Below are 15206 nucleotides of genomic sequence, written 5' to 3' on the forward strand. Positions count from 1 at the left end.
CCGAATGTGCAATATCGCTCATGAACTTTGCATAAGTCATGCGTTTCATACCTTCACTTGAGCCAAAGTTAGAAACAAAATAAATTTTGGCAACAGATTACAATTCATTTAGGGCAAAATGCCTCTCTTAGCAAAATGTTCAGGGCATTTATACCAAGTCATCCATTCTTTTAGTTTGTCTTCACTTAAAAGTCGCAAATAGCAAAGAGATCGACACAGTTGAATAGAAGTTATCAAGGCTTAAATTTAATAGAGACGATGAAAGTTGCGAATGATTCTTATGTTTTTGAAGTCTCTTTACCCACATACATTTAGTATATTCCTTCGTTGCCGACAGGCTTTGACGAGTGCGATGATGCTTACATTCCTAATGGAACCGGATTTTCCCCTTTTTTTCTCCCCAAATCCCAGGGGATGGTGCCATCAAGAAGGCGTTGGAAGATTACACAGCTATATATGTTTCATGATTCTCACTAATCAAAGAGTTCGGCACATTTCCAAGTAGACATTTTTGATGTTCAAATCGATCAAATACGTCAACTTCTCAATGAAGCTGTTAATTTTCCTCAAATCGGGACATTGATGGAAAGCAAGGCTCTCTAAAACAACCACATTGGGAAGTCCCGTGCTGTGATTATTTGAGAAAAATATAAAAGAGAAAGAACTTTCGATTTCAGATCCATCTATGATGACTAAACACCGCTGTTCATAAGATGAAGGATTGCATATTAGTTATATAGAATAGGAAAAAAAAAAAAAAAAAAGCATAAACACCTTGTTTAAGCTCCGCAGTTTTGAATCATTTATGAAGTCACTAGGCCAAAAATTGAAGAACAACCTCATTTGCTTAATTGCGAATTGGCTTAGGAGCCAAGCCCGAGCCCTAAAAGCAAACACTAATTATAGAAACAAATGCCATCTAGGCAAGAGAAAATAGGCCACAAATACAGTACAGAAAAGGTGACCTTTGTTCCCAGCCAACGGTGACATCTTCCGGGTTTGCTTTGATATACGCCATTGGCATTAATCACTAAAATGGACAAGTATACCCTCCATTGCATTTCGAGTGTTTCTGCACTCTCTACCTCTGCTTTCAGCCAACTTCATTCTGACTTGATGGCCAGCGTTCTCTTTAGCTTCTTTCAGAGAGAGACCTCTCTGGTTCCGGCCAGCTTGCCATCTTAACCAGCCATTGACATCACAATCTGCTGAACTTCTCGCATTGGAACGACACTCTCCCCAGCCTTCTCCTCTGCTCTAATTCCAGTTTGAGGCGGCTTCTTAATCGAGCCGGAAAAAACAGGGGAGGATGCAGTGGAGAAAACTGTTGAAGCTCAGCCTCCTCCTCTGCTTCTGTACCTGTTTGAAGTGGCTTTTAATCAAACTCTAAAATATTAAATGAGTATTTATGTGATTTTGGAACGCACAACCCACTCCAGATGCAAATCCAATTAAAACTGAATTCCATCAAGGACATTAGTTCCTTGATTAGTGGCATAGGTGGACCGTGTAAGCCGCGTTCTTGCAACACCCCCGTTGGCAAAATTGTTTTGAGTTGTGCAATAAGCATCCGATTCTTTTAATGCTCTATCTTCACTGTTGAAATTGTAAATCACCAAACTCATCCCCGCACAGAAAAAGTAATTAGTAAGACATCGACATATAGGTGGAGTATATTAAATAAAAAATACGCTCAACTAAACAATTCGCTTCACATCAAATGACAGGAATATTCTAATGAGACTTCGAGCTATTCAGTACGTTTCTCCTGGACATTGAAGTTTTTTCAATGATTTCTGATAAAAACTTACTTTGTTTCACAGACTTGCTACAAATATGGGACTTTCTCATATACGAAAAAGGAAACAAGAACCAAAAACCAAAAACCAAAAACCAAAAAAAAAAAAAAAAAAAAAAAAGGGAAAGAAAATGAGGAAACACGAAAGGAGAATAATTGAAAATTTTAATACTAGGTTGTTTGATTGTTTTCGATTTCCCACAGTTGTTACTAGTCTGCCTAAAAACTTGAATTCAAGTTTGTGGATGATTTGCATCAAGAAGACCTAAAAGAAAGAGATAGAATGGTTCAGAAAGCCTCATCATATTAACCACAAATCATCCAATTGGCAATTCTCTTAGTGAAATCAAGTAGACAAAGCCTGCTTTCCTCCTCTTCCCTCTTTCTTTGTTGTTTATTGACCAGTAGTTTCTCCACTATTTGAAATTGTACATGCATACGTTGGGAAAGAATAATGCAAGTGTCATAATTTTCGTATAACGCTCACTTGAAGGGTATAACATTTTTTTTTATTCACTTAAGTGCCATAAATTTGAAAAATCGATTATTTGAGTGTTACAAATTTAAAAAATCGATTACTTAAATGCCATCGTACTATATAAAAGATTAGCTGCTAAAGGTATCTATCAAGCAGTAGATCCTTTAGATTCAACGTCAACTATGCTAGGTGATTTGCTTTGCCGAAGAATCTGACCTAGACACCAGTTGTCTTATGTGGCTTCACTAGCACTAACATGGGGTAATTTTTTTAATAGTTTAATTATTTTTTATTCTTGCTGGCCCTAAAAAAGGAAAAAAAAAAAGGAAAATAAAAACAAGAACAAAATAAAAATTAAAAAAAAAAAATCATGATTTTTCGGAAATGGCACTTGAATGATCAATTTTACTTCGATATAGCACCTAAGTGAAGAAAAAAAATTGTGGAACTCAAGTGAACGCCATGCAAAATTTATGGCACTTGCACTTTTCTTCTCCGTGCATGCATACATTTTATCTAGTCAAGTTTCTATAGATCACAGCCTTAAAAACCTGCTTTGATGATACTTATCAATTCAATTAGCAAGTTTTTATGTACATCATACATGATTGAGTAAAAGTGTTGTAGGAGTAGAAAACAAGGAATCATCCTCCATAACAAAAAATAAAATAAATATAAGAAAATAACTTTACTCCACCTGAGTTAAGTTGGTGGACCACGTGAGTTATGCCCTAAGAAAATCACCAAATTGTCTTCTTTTAGCTTCCTATCTTAACTATGAAAATCACAAAGTACCAATCGTGTCTTCATAAAAATAGAATAAATAAGAAATCAATATTAGTTCGAGTCAAAACCGAAGTTATCTAAACAAATTCACTCGTTAGACATGAAACTTTAAAATGCACTTTCTTAATAAGAAGAAACTGAGCGATGACATTTTTTTAGATTAATGAGTTTCTTCCACTTATTTTGATACCAATTGACCTTTTCCCCTAGCATATGTAAAATTTTCTGGCTTTCTCATGGACGGAACGGAAATAAAAAGCGAAAAGTAGAAAAAGAGAAAAGGAAATACAGAAAACACAATCGGGAAGATAAAACTTGCAAGTGTGCCAAAATTTAGATCGGTGTTAGAACAAGTGAGATCAATTCGAATGCATCTTTGTTTGTCGACGACGTCTTTATTGGTCCGATAACTTAAGCAAACTGAAATACCCAATCTCTCTTATTACTTAATCAAATTTTAACTATGCGAGAGAGAGAAGGTTCAATCAGACTCACCTGGTGCTTGCAGGACTCGAGGGTGCCCTCGAAGATCTTCGTGCCGCCAAAGATTTTTATGTGGCAATGAATTGGCAATTTGGTGCTCAATACATCAATCAAACTTTCCGAGGATCCGCACTTGAGGCCTTCGATATCCCGGAGCGCATTGTTTTCGCCGATGCATAAATGCTGAAGGTTCTTTGAGTTTGACAAACCACCAAGACTTTCCAGTGAAGAACAATCATGAACCTCGAAGCATTCCAACACTTCAAACGTACCAACAATTTGAATCTCGTGTATTTGCCGGCAATTCGACAGCATGAAACTTTGCAACTTATTCAAGGCTCTTGATGGAAGGATTACTCTCGCTTCGGAAGTAATCATCTCATTAGCATATTCACTATTATCCTGTCCAGTTTCCTTCACATAAACTATCCATTTCAAGGATTTGCAACCTCCAATAGACAATGCCTCCAGTGAATCGAACACCCAAGGAAATTGGATCCGATCTAGCGAAGAGCAAAGGCTCACCCGGACGCCTTTTAGCTTCCTCATGCTTGATAGCCTAAGTCTCTTGAGGGTGAAACACTCTTGCACTGACAACTCCCTCAAATGTGGAAGTTGAAGCCCATCGAATTCAAATACCTGCCTCTGAATTCTAGAGAGATCTAGATGTAACAGATTTCTCATGTTCGGACATAGTGACTCGATTAGACGAATATCACTGAGACCTAGATTTTGTAGAGATGAGGGAAGTTGCGGAAAAGTTTCCATATGAATGGCAGATCTAACATGGTTAAGTCTCAAGCTCAATTTAGTCAGCTTGGATAACCTCTCAATCCACGAAAACCCACCAGTACAATGTTTACCTCTTTCTCCTCCATCATCTAGATACAGCTCAACCAAATTAGTCAAGTTTGAGAGATCTGGGATTACTCGCAACAATGCGGATTCAAATTGTAGGTGGGTTAAACTAATTGGGAGCGTCGGCAACTTTTGATTTTGATGACAAGCCAGCAATTCCAATCTTTGCAAGCAAGGAAGCATGCTAATGGTCTCTGGAACTTCACTAACCCTAGTACGTGATATATTTAGAATTTTTAGGCAGTGCAATCTTCCGATTTCGGGAAAAAGTTGACCTTTTAAATAGGGACTATTGACTTGAAGTGTTTCCAAATTTTGAAGCTTTTCAATAGCACTAGGTAACTCCCATAGTTTTTCTGAATCAAGAGTAGGATCGGTTGAAAAGTGCAACTCACATAATGACTTCAACTTCCATATGGAATCTGGGAGTTTCTTCACTTTATGACATTGTTGTACAATGAAGTGCTCCAAATTCATTAGGTCCCCAATTTCTTCAGGCAAATTTTGAAGACAATGGCAAAGAAAAATCTTCAAGCCAATCAGATGCTTCAACTTCCCAATAGAGACGTCAATTTTCTCCAAATTGGAACAATCTTCGAAAGCAAGCCTCTCTAAATTCAGGCATCTGGAGAAGTCTAGTGTTCTAGTTATTCTTTTACAACTTTTAAGAGAAAGAACTTTCAATTTATTTGCCGTCTGTCACAATTAATGCAATAGTCAATGGATGAACAATCAATTATTACTATCAAAAATAGAATAGGAAAAAATATATCACACACCTTGATGAAGCTCTGTAGTTTCGAATCAACTATGAAGTCATTGTCTGAAAATTGAAGGACGGCCACATTCTTTAAGTGCATATTGGTTGGATTAGAGTTTGGGGAAGGATGACTCCAAAAAATCCATCTTAGCTGGGTAAGATGGTTCCCTAGGTTACCAACAAGGGTTCCCCCATTTAGCTTGAGGTACTTTTTTTTTTTTTTTGTTCGAAATAGCTACTGATGTATTTAGCTTGAGGTACTTTAGATGTTTAAACTTTCAAATCATTTTGCTTCTAATAATGACCTCAGGATGATTTTTGGGTAGATCAAGATCCAGTGCTTCAACATTCTTCTTCATCTACAGATGAAAGCAAGAAGATAGTGGTATTTAGTAACCTATTTCAGAGGAAAGTATTAAAATGGGCAAAAGAAAAAAGAGCATCCAAGTGCAACATAGAGGATCTTCTACTAGAGAAACTATTAGTTCTCTCAAGAATTGCTTTACCTCATTTGTTTCTATTGCATGAAGGATCTCCTTGCAAATCCACATCCGACTTCGCTCTCCAGGATTTGTTTGATTTTCTTGATTAACAATCTCCCTTCCAAGATCTCTGAGCTGATCATGCATCTGAAACTTATGATTCTCCAAAATTACTAAAGACCTGCTAATGAGGACACTAAGTGCAGTATGCGGGAAAATCTCACAATCTTTCCACGCGTAAATTGCACTCGTCTTATCCTCACCAATAAAAAAGCATGCAATATCAAGGAAAAAAAAATTTTGGGCATTAGTTAAGGCATCATAGCTAATCTTCAACACTCGAAAAACATTTTCGTGAGGTGCTTTCTATAATTTGTTCCATGTGTCTTCCCATACTTCTTTCATCTTGTGGCGGGAGAGGAACAAACCAATTACTTCAAGAGCCAAAGGAAGTCTCCCAGTAGCAGATACAATTGATCTTGAAAGATCCTTATAGTATGAAGGAGGGTCTCTGTTAAATGCATGCCTACTAAAAAGCTCAAGCACATGATCATCACTCATCACCTCCATTTCATAATCTAAAATTTGATACTTTGTCCATAGATCATCTTTATTTTGAGTTGTAATCATTATTCTGGATCCTAAATACAAAGTACCATTTCCAATTAAGTACTTCACTTGTTCACTATCATCAACATTATCAAGTACAATAAGGACTTTCTTATTGGAAAGTGCTTCTCCAATCCTCTGCATTCCATATTCGATATTGTCAATGGTCCTCGTTCCTCCATGAATGCCAATTTCATATAGTAAATTTTTTTGCAACCCAACTAAACCATCACTTCTTGATGACTTATATTGAACATCCTCAAGGAAACAACAATTATTTCCAAAATGAGAAGAGAGTTGATTAATGACAGCCTTGGCAAGAGTTGTTTTACTGATACCCCCCATACCATAAATTTTAATGAGTCACACACCACCGGAACCGATGTCTAATAATTTGTTTACTGCTTCTACTCGATCATCAATTCCTACTAAATGTTCAGTAATCGATCTATGTTTTGTCTTCAGCTTTTCCACAACCTCCTCAACTATCAAATTGATCGTTCACCTGGCTGTCACAATGAAAAACCATTTTAGCAGGGGGTAAAACGCGAAATCACAATTACCTAGCTAGAAGTGATGATAGGATAAATTCTAAGACTTAACAATCTAGAAGTGATTTTCTAAGAGTCAATATTGGGCATAGACGTCATTCCACACAGAAATTTTGTGAATTATGTTCGAGCAACGACCGTAGAATGCACTTGGTAATGTATGCACAGTTGACTTCATTCCAATATGAGGTGAGGAATCTTGGGATGATGTTGATAACTTTCGCGCAAAACAGTTGTAAAAATATTTATATATTTGACATTAATATTTTGTGAATTATGTTGGAGCAACGACCGTAGAAGTTGAGCATCGTGTTTAGAGAGGAGAAATTTTAGAAAATTGAAAGATTAAATGTTTAGATAAAAATGTGGATGGAATTTCATTAAGCCGTTCTTTTTCCTCCCACTGCCCACAATCAAATCTTAATTCAGTTACGTTAGCTATTAATATCAGTATTCACCCATTATATAAGACAACCTTGTTAAGCAGGTTCACATATTTTTGACGAACGTAGTATAGGTTCATCATTTCGTAATGCTATACTAGCAATTCCACCACAGCTGTACTGGAATTTTTTACCAATAAAAATTATACTGGAATTGTCACATCTATGATTAAATGTTAAATTGGGAACAAGCGACTTGAAAGGAGTTAGCTTACCCTTCATAATTCTTCACTTCCCATCCTTTGATCGCAGCAACCTCCACGAGAGCCTCTCTCCACACAAGTACTTGCCCATTGCTCAATTTCTTCTCACGCTTCAAATTGAATATGGCATCTCGATACAATGAAGTTTTCAACTTAACATTGTCAAGTTCCACATCGAAGAAAATAGGTAGGATCTCTTTATTACCTTCCAATTTGTCAATTTGTTGGTGTTTGTCACAAAAGGAGAGGCCATGACTACAGAAGCAGCTCGGAGAACACCTTTTGAGCTGTTAGTTGCGGTTGATGGGAATGGGAATAGCTCAGGACAAGTGTTCTTGGATGACGGAGAGGATGTTGAAATGGGAGGGGAAGGAAATAAGTGGAGTCTAGTGTGGTTTTATTGTGAGAAAATTGGGAATGATCTTGTTGTCAGATCAGAAGTTGTTAATGGGGAATTCGCTCTGATTGAGAAGTAGGCAATTAATAGGATGACAATTTTAGGATTGAGAAAAGGAACTAGGATGTTGAGACTGAGGGGGCATGAGTAATACAATGATGTAGAAGCAAAATCTGGACAGAGAACAGTGAACACAGTGGGAAAATGGAGTGATGGTGGAGAGTTTGCGATTGTTGAAGTCTCAGGATTGTCACTTTTGTTGGGAAAGGATTTCAAGTTGGACGTCATATTGAGCCAATCTTAAAACATCATCAGGAGAAACCAATCAGTGTGTAATAAAGAACAAAAGCATGTCTTCAATAAGTAGTTCCTTTCCGAAAGGACAAAGCAAACCAGTATCAAGCCACTTTGCATCAGTGGTTCTTTCTTTTCCCCATTCGAATGGGAGCGTGCAGCTTCTGAACTGCTTGAGTTCCCTAGATGAAATTTCTTCTTATTTTTTCTAAGAAGAGATTTTATTTTTTTTAAAAGAAGAAAAAATTGGGTATTCTTAGAAAAGCATGTGGTAATATTTTTGTGGCAACGAGACTGATTGACTTGACTCCAAAATTATGAGAAACTATTCAATCAATCTTAGACATATTGTACATATGTCAATTTTATCTTAAATTTTTCAATTGTATCAATCTAGTCTTAAATCTTTGCGTAAAATTCAATTGTGGTCCTTTTAGTCTTAAATCTCTAACGTGGCAATGTGTCATGGATCGTCACATCAGCAATTTCTGCCTAAAATTAATTAGAAGCACTATATTGAAATATCACGCAAAAATTTATGACTAAATTGGTGAAATTGAAAATTTTAAAATTGAATTGATATCCGCACAATGAGTTTAGAATTGACTGGGTAATTGTCCTCCAAAAAGTTACAAGAGTGAATAATATACAATTTTTCTCTCTCCTTATTTTCACTGTTATCACACCCGGGCGACCAAATGCAACTTAAAATACAGCATAAGTTCTAAGGTTTAAGATATCTTCACTTTACACTGGAAATCTATATATATATATATATATATATATATATATATATGCACGTGTATTGATCTATTTATAATTTTCTTTTTTTCCTTTGTAAGGTTTTTCAAGTTCAAATATGAGAAATGGAGGAAGGAATATTTATTATTTGCATTTAACATTTCTTAATGTCTTAAAAGTTATGTTAACATTAAATATGAACTTTTTATTATTATTATGTAATATACTACTGTTTTTTGTTTCAAAGTTGATGACATAGAAGAAACGAATTGAAGAAGAGAATTTCTTTGTATTCTCCCTTGATGATTTCATTACATTATTTACATGTATTTGTAGCGTGGTATATGAACAATAAAAGGAAATAATGAAAGATAAAGTGTTAATTGTAATCACAAATTGATTTAATTGTATCTTCAATATCAAGGCTGTGTTAATAATTACAGTTGTGGGAACTTTTATTTATTTTTCTTTAAAAAAGTGAGAGATCACAATATCCGTGAAATTGAGTGAGAGATCACAATATCCGTGAAATTGACAGAATCCAGGTTTCAAGATAGTTGTGTAGCTCTATACACACTTACATGCAAAAAATTTAAATTTAACGAGATTGTCAATTTGATCAAGCACACTCATAAGTTTGGGAATAATTAACTGGGCACTTTGATAAGATTTTAAATTTAAATGTGAGCAAAGTAATTAAGTTTTTGTTGAAAAATTATATTCTAGCTTTTCATTAAAACAAAGCATGGGAACTAAATTTGTTCATTCCTGTAAGTATAGATAAGGGTGATAAGTTCTTGACCTAGAGCTGAGAACTAGCCTGAAGCACCGATCTGGCTTGAGTCTGGCACTTCCCGTTCGCCATTCTTGCCTTCCTCCTCCAGTATATCCTCCAAGTATCAAAATCCTATATCTTTACTACTTTTGTTGACAAGTTCTCAATTATGAGAAATCCTCCAGCTTACCCCCAATCAGACACCAGCAAAAAATAACACAGAGTGAGAAGTCGACCGGGATAAGAAATTACCTTCTAATCCAGAAGGTATGAGGGATTGAGGATCAACTTTTTCTAGCAAAATTGAGATCTTGGCAACGACATGGCGCACAAGGCACTCGTGTAGGATCAAGCGAAGATGGTGAAGCAGATGAGAGAGCAGAGTAGCTAAGAGAGGCAGTGCTCTAAATGTTAAATATGCCCTCCAAATAATAGGGGCTTCAACATGACCAGCTTCCATAATGTGACAGCCGGTGCAACCTACTTACCCAGCTCGAGGCACTCGAACTTGAACAACTCTGCCTCGTCCACTGCCAAGTAAACTCGCTCCACCGGCAAGAACAAGTGCAACATCTACTTGATTCACTTCTCCTCTGGAGTAGCCATTATCAGAGAACGCAATGGGGATTCAGTACCGCGACTGGGGAGAATAACAAACATAAGGCATTATGTTGAGGATGCTTGTCTCTATGCATGAGTGTGTTAGTGGTTATGTTTCAGGATAAAACACCAATGTGAGCTGGTTCCTAGTTAGAATCAGTGGTTCCGATCTTAGAACCAAGAATCAAATCAGTCCTTAGCCAATTTTAGGTTTTCAAAATCGGGAACTAAGCCAGTTCTCTCTAGAACCAGCTTTGAACAATTCGGTTCAAGCCGATTTAGTCAGGTTTATGAGTGGAACCGAACTCGGTGCTTACCGCTAGTAAAGGACCAAAAATGTAATTTACTTAAAAAGGGTTGTATATATGAGTGCCACGCGTCACCAGCCGGTGCAGACAATCTTCCATAAGTTTTAATTGGAAGTTTGATGGAAGGACTTACGTTGGTACTGGAGATCTTCATATATACTTTGAGGACGAGCGCCACCAATTCCTCGAACTTTCTCGAGATTTTCATCTCTCTTCTATTACAATTTCTTTTCTTCTTTCTCCCTCTCTGTCCGGATTCTTTCTTTGTGTTTTCACCGATGCACCAAGCTTCTTTCTTATCCCCATTGTGGATCCATGCCGCCTCTGCTTTTCTCCATGCTTGCACCCATGCCTCTCTGTTCTCTCTGCTCTCTCGGTTTTCTCACGCTCACATTCCATCACTTCCTCAATCTCAGCTGATCTTCACTGTCATTTTCCCTCTAGTTTCTGATCTAGACTCGCTGAAAATGGCCTAAAGTGACCTAAACATCATAGTCAAATATGATTTGAGACAATGACATAAATGGTCCCTCTATTTTGACTTAGTGTGTAATATGGTCCATGAACTTTAAATTTGCTTAGTTTGGTCCATAAAACTTTAACCCAATGTCTAATATTTGTTCAATATGATCCCTAAATTCTTTGTATGCATTCAATTTTAATCTGTAAATTATATGAAAATGTTCAATGTTTTATTTCCATTAAGTCAAATTCAAAAACAACATTAAATATATTCAAACAATTTAGGGACTAAATTGAATATGGACCCAAAGTTCATGAATCACATTGAACAAATTATATATTTAGGGATGATATTACATATTAAACTAAAGTTCAAAGACTATATTGATAAAACTTAAAGTTTGGGGATCACATGGTATACTGCAATGACTGCTTGCGTCATTTACCCATGCAATTTCAGTCAACAAGTAGGAGGGGAAGGTAAGGTAAGGCTAAGGACTTGAATTTTGAGACAAGGAGAGGGAGAGAGAGAGAGAGAGAGAGAGAACAAGCTCGTATGATGGACCTTAATTGACGGAATGGGCATGGCGGACACGTTGTTCCCAAACAAAAATGTCCGTAATTTTTAAGTGCGATGAAGAGCGAGAATGAAAGATTATGCGATATGAATTTCTTGTTCGGGATCGAATTCTGATGATTCGGAACGTCGAATGCACGAAAAAATTAAGTATCAACGGTCTCTTTCCACCTCTTTCTTTCTATGCCTTCCTGCTTTCCCTTTTGACCTAATGTACACACAATCCTTGTTCATGTCACCTCACTGGGGATCTAAGGGCCTTCATTAAAAAGTTACTTTAGTCGGCAATCACAAAATCCTAAGCAGCCACGTAAAATATGATTAGGCACACCCATTGTTTTTTTTTTTTTTAAAGTATCCCAACCTCTTTTAAGCAAGGAAATTATCTTAGTTACATCCGGTTCATATGAGACTTAGACCGAGACGCACTATTAGACAAATGGTATATGCAATATGGTGCAATGGCGCGATTTGCAGATGGTTGGCGTTGGCGGTGGCGGTACACATTTAACGACAAAATTCTAGTAGAGTGAACCTTGCCAAAAATAGTGAGAAGGGGCATTAGCTCTAGCGATTTTCTTTGAGCGTTACCACAAAGGTCTTACAAAATATTCGATTTAAGTCATAACTATTATGTACCACCAACTACCGAAAAATCCAAGATTGACAAATCTGTCACGACAATTTTACCAAGATTCTAGCAGTCAAGAAGCCTCTCAATATGTAGTAATTAGGCAACAAGACACAAATTCGTTCAAAAGATTGCTCAACACATGAATCAAACGCATGATATCATGGAATACATGGTGTTGTAATTATGAGTTAATAGCTCAATAAAGTGTCTTTAAAGTTATGTCTCTTTGGCTCATGTCTGTTCAATTTTCTACATAAGTTATGTCTCTTCAGATAATGTACTTTCCATATTTTGCAACGGCTGTGTCTCTTCAGGTCATGTCTATTAGTTTTCTACAGCATTGTACAACGTCTCAACAATCTTTAAGGCAATTTATTTACTGATTGTTTGTTGGGTTTATAAAAAATCGGGATGGCCGATAACAATCAAGTGCCCAATAATGTCCAAGACATTCTAGAGACATTCTTATGGTCCATTCGACTATTGTTGTTGGAGAGATTCAAACCTTGGGGCCTGGTTTTGTGGCAATACATGCTGCGGGCTTTCACGTCAAGACCATCTATGATGATATGGGTACAAGTCACGTGGTTGATCTACCCAAGGATTATTTTTCATAACAGTAGAAGTCAAATGACATATGATTCTATTTTTGGAGGGATGGTTCAGTGAACTTTGCTACCAAGCCCAACAACGTGAGCTTATAACCCAAGTGGGGTCACTAAGGTGATAGGACATAGGCTCAGATCCGTTGGGCCAAGCTTGCCATGGCTCTTTGCTGGCCTGCCCATTCCAAGCCGAGAGTTGGCTCATGTGAATCAGGTGAAGGCTTGGACCTTGTGTGCACTGGAGTGGAGGGTTCAAGGGCAAAAACCTCCCGCTCTAGGCAGTTGAGGACAGCAGGTCGATGCCACTTAGTCCCACCATGGCCAATGGGCTAAGTCTTACCGAATCAATAAGGTTACCATCCCACGAATTTTGAAAGTACGGAGGTGCCTTACCAAGGTGGTAATTCCTCCCCCTAAACAAATTTAGTTAGAACCTAAAACATTTGATTGCATATTCATCGGTTATGCTCAAAATAGCAAGCATACAAATTTTCGATTCACAAATTTGTAAATGTGGAAATCCATGCCAACAATATCCTAGAATTAAGAGATTCTGAATTTTGTGAGGATATATATCTTGGGGAAAAAATCAAGATGAAACTTCTCAAAAGAGACTTTAGAAAATCAAAATTTGAGAAGGATGAAGTTGAGGCCAAAGAGCCAAACTTTGAAGGAGCAAAAGGTCGCAGATTGAAAAATGTTTTGAACCTAATTTTTTGACATAGATGTTGAAGCCTCAAATGTTGTAATATGTATAATGCAATAACATCAATTATGATATCTATTGTTATAACTTTGCTATACAATTTGCACAGATTCTAATGAACCGAAATCGACTAGTGAATATGTGTTCATGTTAGGATGTGTCTCGGTAATGTGAAAATCCTCAAAGAAAACTTCAATAGTGCACTCCACAATGGAATTTAAGTTTACTGGTTAATGTGCTAAAGAAGCAAAGTGGCTTCGAAATGTTTTAGAGGATGTTCCGTTGTGGCCAAAACCTATGCTTGCATTATGCATTCATTGTGACAATCAAGCAACAATTGCAATGGCTAAAAATGTGATATATAATGGTAAATTTACACACATTCGTCAAAGAAATAATTGTAAGGCAGTTGCTCTTAAATGGAATAATTTCTTTAGACTTTGTAAGGTCAACATAAATCATTGCGTATCTGTTAAGAAAAGGTTGTTAAGAGAGCAAGTAAATTGCGTATCGAGGGGAGTAGGGTTAAAAGTCTAAACTTAATAAAGAGACTCCCACGTGGAAATCTAACCCAACAATTGGAGATCCCATGGACTAGGTTCAATTGGGCAATGTAAATTTTGGACTACAATATCCTAGTAAGGTATGGATGGATATCTTTGATAAACATATACCTATATGTGTAGAGCCAGCTGACTTTATGAAAAATCATAAAGAAAAGAAAAAAGAAAAAAGAATTTAAAATTAACATTTTCTTTAGAGGAAAAATGCCCTTGACTGGTCTAAATATTTAGCTATAGTCAAGTGCTTATTTAAAATGGTCATGACCACTTCGGCCTCTTATTTGATATAAAATCTACTCAAACTATTATTTGAGAACGTGATGGCACTTTAGACCCTTATTTAGAATTTTCCTAAAGATTAAAGCTTCATTTATTTCACGGAAAACAAATGGCTTGGAAAATATTTTTAAAAAAATATCATTGCTTGAAATAATTAGTAAATGAAAAATGTTTTCATTAGTGATAAAAATTTATATCTAAGTATTTTTGTAAACGATAAAAATATATATCGTTGATTCATTTTTGTGGTCTATACAAGTAGTCAGTTTAGAAAAAAATATTTATAACCCATAATGTACGATCATGTATGTATCGTGTTTGACGTTAGGAAACTCGAAATATCAAGAGGTGAATTGCAATTATCCAAATAAAAAAGATAAACACTAAAAAGAAAACTAAAATTTCGTAAATCATCATTTAGCAAACAACATAAAAAAAGCGACATTTCCGTTGGTTTCGCTCGTCGATCACACTCGCGCCTCTCCCGACCCTCGCGCACGTGGCGAATCTTGCTCGATCGGCACACGAGCGCGGACCGACCAGAGTTTCTCTCCGAGAAAGGCGGAGAAACGAAAGGACGAGCACGTGAGAAGCGCGTGAGCGGGCCCCGCCAAGTTGGAATTTCCCCAGTCTCGCGGGCACCTAATTTACTCCACACCCAAAAAGAAAAAGAAGGCTACCTTCTCGTCGTCTTCGTCTTTCTGAGGAATCAGACAGGGATGGGATTGGAAGACCAGACGTGGGAAGTCCTCTGCCTCTCTTTGCGTTGTTGATCCTTCCGCTCTCTCTCTCTCTCTCTCTCTCTCTCTCTCTC

General features: G+C 36.9%; 1 protein-coding gene across 1 annotated transcript; it reads right to left on the minus strand.

The window, feature by feature from the left end:
• Positions 1 to 998: 998 nt before the first annotated feature.
• Positions 999 to 5273, minus strand: LOC104425592 (disease resistance protein RPV1-like). The gene is made up of 3 exons (XM_039312774.1): positions 5183 to 5273; positions 3558 to 5099; positions 999 to 1359 (listed from the first exon to the last, which is right to left on the minus strand). Exons 1-3 carry the CDS (start codon positions 5261 to 5263, stop codon positions 1282 to 1284), a joined length of 1701 nt encoding a protein of 566 aa, XP_039168708.1. The 5' UTR covers positions 5264 to 5273; the 3' UTR covers positions 999 to 1281.
• Between the last annotated feature and the right edge of the window lie 9933 nt (positions 5274 to 15206).

The sequence above is a fragment of the Eucalyptus grandis genome, chromosome 5, assembly GCF_016545825.1.
Source record: "Eucalyptus grandis isolate ANBG69807.140 chromosome 5, ASM1654582v1, whole genome shotgun sequence".
Lineage (NCBI taxonomy): Eukaryota > Viridiplantae > Streptophyta > Magnoliopsida > Myrtales > Myrtaceae > Eucalyptus > Eucalyptus grandis.

Coding starts and splice junctions, on each gene's coding strand:
- LOC104425592 (XM_039312774.1), bottom strand. CDS start 5,263: ATGCACTTAAAGAATGTGGCCGTCCTTCAATTTTCAGACAATGACTTC. Junction 5,100..5,182: donor AACTACAGAGCTTCATCAAG/GTGTGTGATATA, acceptor TAATTGTGACAG/ACGGCAAATAAATTGAAAGT. Junction 1,360..3,557: donor TCGAGTCCTGCAAGCACCAG/GTGAGTCTGATT, acceptor CACTTCAAACAG/GTACAGAAGCAGAGGAGGAG.